Source organism: Abramis brama (assembly GCF_963993115.1).
Source record: "Abramis brama genome assembly, chromosome: 19".
Classification (NCBI taxonomy): Eukaryota; Metazoa; Chordata; class Actinopteri; order Cypriniformes; family Leuciscidae; genus Abramis; species Abramis brama.
In genome coordinates this window covers 460,001-467,500 of record NC_139981.1, presented here as the reverse complement: position 1 = coordinate 467,500, position 7,500 = coordinate 460,001, and the positions used below count along the sequence as shown (strand labels likewise).

The 7,500-nt window shown below is 44.9% G+C and overlaps 1 protein-coding gene across 1 annotated transcript in view; it reads right to left on the bottom strand.

Moving 5' to 3' along the window:
• The window catches only part of srfb (serum response factor b), a 41,598-nt gene that overhangs the window by 27,662 nt on the left and 6,436 nt on the right, over positions 1 to 7,500 (bottom strand). Inside the window, 3 exon segments of the mRNA XM_084093948.1 lie at positions 1,607 to 1,723; positions 1,726 to 1,788; positions 1,790 to 1,876. Of these exon segments, the coding sequence (XP_083950074.1) occupies positions 1,607 to 1,723; positions 1,726 to 1,788; positions 1,790 to 1,876 (267 nt within the window).

Here is a 7,500-nt window from a genome sequence, read left to right as displayed (position 1 = left end):
TTTTATGGTCGAAATGAACACCATTACTGTGACTGTCTGTTTTATTATTATCATCTTCCCTGTTCTGGCTCTGATCACGGCTGCTTAGGCTCCGCCCCCTGTGCCGTGAACCAGCAGCTCATTAGCATTAAAGGGGAAGCACTAAAACAGTGCGTTTTTCACAGACCCAAAAAATGATGATTTAAACGTGCTGTAAATAAAATTCTGTGGGGTATTTTGAGCTAAAACTTCACATACACACTCTGGGGACATCAGAGACTTATTTTACATCTTGTGAAAAGGGGCATAATAGGTCCCCTTTAAAATATCCTGAATGTAACTCGACACCCTTGCCTCATTTAGTATGCGCGGTTCTATGAATATGCAAATGAGCCCCGCCTCCACTCACTCACTCAGCTCAGAGATCCACTGGTTGACGATCACACGTTGATCTGATTGGTTACAAGGTAGTTTGTGACGTCAGAAACACCAGCGATTTCAAAGCGTGTTTTTGAGACTGTCTTTGGTTCACTGCAGTTTTAAGGAGGAAATACTCAGCAATGGAGTCGACTTATGAATTTACACATGCTTTGTCTTAAAGCACATTAAAAACACCACATAGACACATAAACAACATTAAAAGCTGGTTTTACACCACAGGGGGACTTTAAATAACTAAATAAATAAGTAAATTAACATATGAATTATTAAACAAATGACCAACGCTAATTGAAAACCATTTACACTGTTCCAAAATAAATGATAATTTCACGTTTTGTCCTAAAATCACCAATATCCAGCACTTTCCCACAGTTCAAAGATTTCACGAAGCCAAATAAAGTTGCGGTACGACCAGACAAACATTAACGTGCATTAAAGCTCATTAATATGCAAATGTCTTCATGTAGCTTGATTGGCTCTGACAGTTTCTCTCATTATTTTAAGATCTCAGTGCTGATCTCACCTTGGTTTCTCCCAGACTCTTAAAGGGGTGGTATAATGCGCTTTTTAGATGTAAAATAAGTCTCTGATGTCCCCAGAGTGCGTGTGTGAAGTTTTAGCTCTAAATCCCCCACAGATATTTTTATATAGCATGTTAAAGTTGTCACTTTCTGAGGGTGAGCAAAAACACACCGTTTTGTGTGTGTCCCTTTAAATGCAAATGAGCTGCTGCTCCCGGCACAGGGGGCGGAGCCACAACAGCTCGTGTTCTTTTACCTCACACACACATGCACTGAACATTTCTAAAACTTTTAGCCTTTTATGTTCAAACCGGAGTCAATGATGGAGAGACTCAGAAAAGTGACAAGAAGTGGGCGGGGTTTATGTAAATTCTAGGGTTGGTGATGTCACTAACCCGGGAGGAGTGTGGTGTAGTCTCTACCAGCCGTTTGTTGTAGTCCTTAAAAGGCGATTTCTGTAAAAGCAAATATCTCCCTTTGCTCTGAACTTTGAGCGTCGTAACTTTGCAGATGTTAATTATGCTCAACAGCAACATTACACACTAACTAAAGTTAGAAACGTCAAATCATAATCAACCACCCCTGGCTTTAAGGATTAATTATCAGTGCAAAAACGGCTCGATATCGGCACTTTCACAACTCTAGGTAGAGGCGGAGGATCTGACCTTGGTTTCTCCCAGACACTCGGACTCGGACACCTGGTAGGTGAGGTCGGTCTCCTCGAAGCCCGTGGCGCTCATGCGCTGGTCCGTGGACGGGTCGGACCGCGGCGGCGAGTCGGGGAGGAGTTCAGGCAGGTTTGGATCAGAGCTTTTCCCGTCTCGCTGGTGATCATGGGCTGGAGTTTAACGTGTGGCGAACGTGTAGACGTGACCCGTCTCGCTCGCCACCAACAGCAGGACCTGAGTTCCCGTGAGCGTGGAGAGCTCGTACGCCTTCAGAGAGAGAGAGAGAGAGAGAGAGCGAGAGAGAGAGCGAGAGAGAGAGAGAGAGAGAGAGAGAGAGAGAGAGAGAGAGAGAGAGAGAGAGAGAGAGAGAGAGGTTTCTGTTGTTTACTAAAAGATTTAAAACCCAAGCATAGATGTTTTAATAGGTTTACAATAAAAAGTGATACATTGATCATAATTAATTAATTTGTGTCAAGACTGCACATTAGTCACAGAAATAAAGTGGTATTTTATTAGTCAGAGAAACAGAGGAAGCTCCTGGAAAAAAAGAGTTGGTTTATTTTAAGAAACATGCGGATCTCGTACGCCCTCAGAGAGAGCAATCACAACGTCAAGAAGATAACAGCGAAACACTCAGAGCGAGTCAGCTTTATTACAGTAAAAACACTGACGCAAACTAGGAAACGCACGATATATCGTAGGGATGTCACGATACCAAAATTCCAGTGGTCGGTACTATACCATTCAAATTTTACGGTTCTCGGTACCAATTTCGGTACCACAGCAAAATCTGTTGGAACTATTTTCTATTTTATTAAACTATTTGAAAAAAATATTAAATTCAATTCAGTGACTTTATTATTTATGACGGTAAGCATAAATAAATTATACATATAAGCATTGAAGGCTATATGCTGTTTAAACGTAAATATTGCTAATAAAAAAATCAAGTGAAAAATAAACAACCTTTTATGCACACATTATTATTATTAGTAGTAGTAGTATTTTTAATACATGGAGACGTGGCTAAATCTACTGTACAGTAGCCTAATATAATTATTTCTGTCAATTTCTTCAAGTTAAACCAAACTTTTATTTTGACGGGTTGCCGTGAAGACCTTTGAGTTTCTGTGTGTGTATGATGATATGACGATAGTTTTTCTCAATGAAACGGTAAATGCTCATGAAGCGTCTCTCAGAGCAGCTCTGGAGATGAAGTTCATCATATCGTGAGGCAGCAGAGACTGAAAACAGCGTGAGCGTCACTTCAGTGTGTGTGTGTGTGTGTGTGTGTGTGTGTGTGGTAATGAAACCGTGCGTGTCTGCTCCATTCATTCACACACAGAGACCAGCAGAACATGCAGGGTTAATATTTAAATAGTCTTTTTGCGGTTTTATATACACAGACACTATATATGGTGGTATGTATCGGCTACAGTGAAGTTAGTCTGGAGCCCCGCGCTTAGATAAACACGGAGCGGCTGAAAGCAGCTCTATTGGTGGGTACCGGTACTACAGAAATGCTGGTATCGTCACATTTTAAAAATTTCAATACCGATTTGGTACCGAAGTATCGGTACTTTTGACAACACTAATATATCGGCCATCATATCACTATCGGCCGATATATGATCATTTATAATGTTAGCGACCCGATAAAAAAAATGTGTCCGATATATTAAAGCCGATGAATATGTATTATTTCCTCCAGCTGAGACGCTTCAGATGCGACTGATCATCATGATGGCTCTGAATTGATTGGAATCACTTTAAAAAGTAAAACACAGTTCAGTGCCACACGTCTGTCATATCATCATGAGAACATCATAAATGTGTGTTTGGGTCGAGGCTGTTAATGGTGAGACTTTTGTTTTTGTAATCAGGCTCTCAAATATTAGATAAAAATTTGGATTTAGATTTATTGCCAATATATCAGTTTTCAAACATAAAGACTTATATTCAGAATTATCTGATCAGTATCGGCTAAAATGTTCACATCAAACATGAGGTATTGAGACTGAGCTGTGACGCATCGCTAGAGAAGACGGCGGTCATCATTCAGATCCGGGAAACTCTTCTCTTCTCCTCAACTCATCGGCTCTGTGGTGAAGAGTTCCAGTGAGTGTTTCTGAGACTGAAGAGTTCGAGACGCACTTCTCCTCAGTGTTTACTCACAGCAGTCGAGAGAGTTTAACCGGGTCCAGACGCGCGCGGTGGAGACGCAGCTCAAGCTGTGTGAGATAACACTTTATTAATAGAGACGCGTCAGTGAGAGCCTGAAGGAGAACGCTGGAATGATCATGAGAATACCCAGAACACACCACAGCATGAGTGAGGGGCGTCAGGGTCAGTGACGACACGTTCAGTCCATGGAGAGTGTGTGTGTGTGTGTGTGTGTGTGTGGCCTGGTAAACCCCACATTATGGGGACAAAATGTTTATGGGGACAAAATCCTTGTTCGTGTGGGGATATTTTTTGGTCCCCATGAGGAAAACGGCTTATAAATCAAAAAAGTGATGTTTTTTTTGAAAATGTGAAATTGCAGAAAGTTTTCTGTGATGGGGAGGTTTAGGGGTAGTGTTAGTGTAAGGGAATAGAATATACAGTTTGTACAGTATAAAAATCATTATGTCTATGGAAAGTCCCCATAAAACATGAAAACACTACATGTGTGTGCGTGTGCGTGTGCGTGTGCGTGTGTGTGTGTGTGTGTGTGTGCCTGAAAGAGAACGCTGGAATGATCATGAGAATACCCAGAACACACCACAGCATGAGTGAGGGGTGGCAGGGTCAGTGACGACACGTTCAGTCCAGGATCATGAAGATCTAACACACTGTGACACATCATCATCATATAACACAAACAGGAGAAACAAGTGTAACACACACAGGAGGAACAAGTGTAACACACACAGGAGAAACGGGTGTAACACACACAGGAGGAACGGGTGTAACACACACAGGAGGAATGAGTGTAACACACAGGAGAAACGGGTGTAACACACACAGGAGGAACGGGTGTAACACACACAGGAGGAACGGGTGTAACACACACAGGAGGAACGGGTGTAACACACACAGGAGGAACGGGTGTAACACACACAGGAGAAACGAGTGTAACACACACAGGAGGAACGAGTGTAACACACACAGGAGAAACGAGTGTAACACACACAGGAGAAACGGGTGTAACACACACAGGAGGAACGGGTGTAACACACACAGGAGAAACGGGTGTAACACACACAGGAGAAACGAGTGTAACACACACAGGAGAAACGGGTGTAACACACACAGGAGAAACGAGTGTAACACACACAGGAGGAACGAGTGTAACACACACAGGAGGAACGGGTGTAACACACAGGAGGAACGGGTGTAACACACACACAGGAGAAACGAGTGTAACACACACAGGAGGAACGGGTGTAACACACACAGGAGAAACGAGTGTAACACACACAGGAGCAACGGGTGTAACACACACAGGAGAAACGAGTGTAACACACACAGGAGCAACGGGTGTAACACACACACAGGAGCAACGGTGTAACACACACAGGAGGAACGGGTGTAACACACACAGGAGAAACGAGTGTAACACACACAGGAGCAACGGTGTGTAACACACACACAGGAGGAACGGGTGTAACACACACAGGAGGAACGGGTGTAACACACACAGGAGGAACGGGTGTAACACACACAGGAGGAACGGGTGTAACACACACAGGAGGAACGGGTGTAACACACACAGGAGGAACGGGTGTAACACACACAGGAGGAACGGGTTGTAACACACACAGGAGGAACGGGTGTAACACACACAGGAGAAACGGGTGTAACACACACAGGAGAAACGGATGTAACACACACACAGGAGAAACGGATGTAACACACACAGGAGAAAGGGGTGTAACACACACAGGAGAAACGGGTGTAACACACACACAGGAGGAACGGGTGTAACACACACAGGAGGAACGGGTGTAACACACACAGGAGAAACGGGTGTAACACACAGGAGAAACGGATGTAACACACGAGAAACGAGTGTAACACACACAGGAGAAACGGGTGTAACACACACAGGAGAAACGGGTGTAACACACACAGGAGAAACGGGTGTAACACACACAGGAGAAACGGGTGTAACACACACAGGAGAAACGAGTGTAACACACACAGGAGCAACGGGTGTAACACACACAGGAGGAACGGGTGTAACACACACAGGAGAAACGGGTGTAACACACACAGGAGAAACGGGTGTAACACACACAGGAGGAACGGATGTAACACACAGGAGAAACGGGTGTAACACACACACAGGAGAAACGGGTGTAACACACACAGGAGGAACGGGTGTAACACACACAGGAGAAACGGGTGTAACACACAGGAGAAACGGATGTAACACACACGAGAAACGTGTAACACACACAGGAGAAACGGGTGTAACACACACAGGAGAAACGAGTGTAACACACACACAGGAGAAACGGGTGTAACACACACAGGAGGAACGGGTGTAACACACAGGAGAAACGAGTGTAACACACACACAGGAGAAACGGGTGTAACACACACAGGAGGAACGGGTGTAACACACAGGAGAAACGAGTGTAACACACACAGGAGAAACGGGTGTAACTCACACAGGAGAAACGAGTGTAACACACACACAGGAGAAACGGGTGTAACACACACAGGAGGAACGGGTGTAACACACAGGAGAAACGAGTGTAACACACACAGGAGAAACGAGTGTAACACACACACAGGAGAAACGGGTGTAACACACACAGGAGAAACGGGTGTAACACACACAGGAGAAACGGGTGTAACTCACACAGGAGAAACGAGTGTAACACACACACACACAGGAGAAACGAGTGTAACACACACACACAGGAGAAACGAGTGTAACACACACAGGAGAAACGGGTGTAACACACACAGGAGAAACGAGTGTAACACACACAGGAGAAACGGGTGTAACACACACAGGAGAAACGGGTGTAACACACACAGGAGAAACGGGTGTAACTCATACAGGAGAAACGAGTGTAACACACACACACACACACACACAGGAGAAACGAGTGTAACACACACACACACACAGGAGAAACGGGTGTAACTCACACAGGAGAAACGAGTGTAACACACACAGGAGGAACACACACACAGGAGAAACGGATGTAACACACACAGGAGAAAGGGGTGTAACACACACAGGAGAAACGGGTGTAACACACACAGGAGGAACGGGTGTAACACACACAGGAGGAACGGGTGTAACACACACAGGAGAAACGGGTGTAACACACAGGAGAAACGGATGTAACACACGAGAAACGAGTGTAACACACACAGGAGAAACGGGTGTAACACACACAGGAGAAACGGGTGTAACACACACAGGAGAAACGGGTGTAACACACACAGGAGAAACGAGTGTAACACACACAGGAGCAACGGGTGTAACACACACAGGAGGAACGGGTGTAACACACACAGGAGGAACGGGTGTAACACACACAGGAGAAACGGGTGTAACACACACAGGAGGAACGGATGTAACACACAGGAGAAACGGGTGTAACACACACACAGGAGAAACGGGTGTAACACACACAGGAGGAACGGGTGTAACACACACAGGAGAAACGGGTGTAACACACAGGAGAAACGGATGTAACACACACGAGAAACGAGTGTAACACACACAGGAGAAACGGGTGTAACACACACAGGAGGAACGGGTGTAACTCACACAGGAGAAACGAGTGTAACACACACACAGGAGAAACGGGTGTAACACACACAGGAGGAACGGGTGTAACACACAGGAGAAACGAGTGTAACACACACAGGAGAAACGAGTG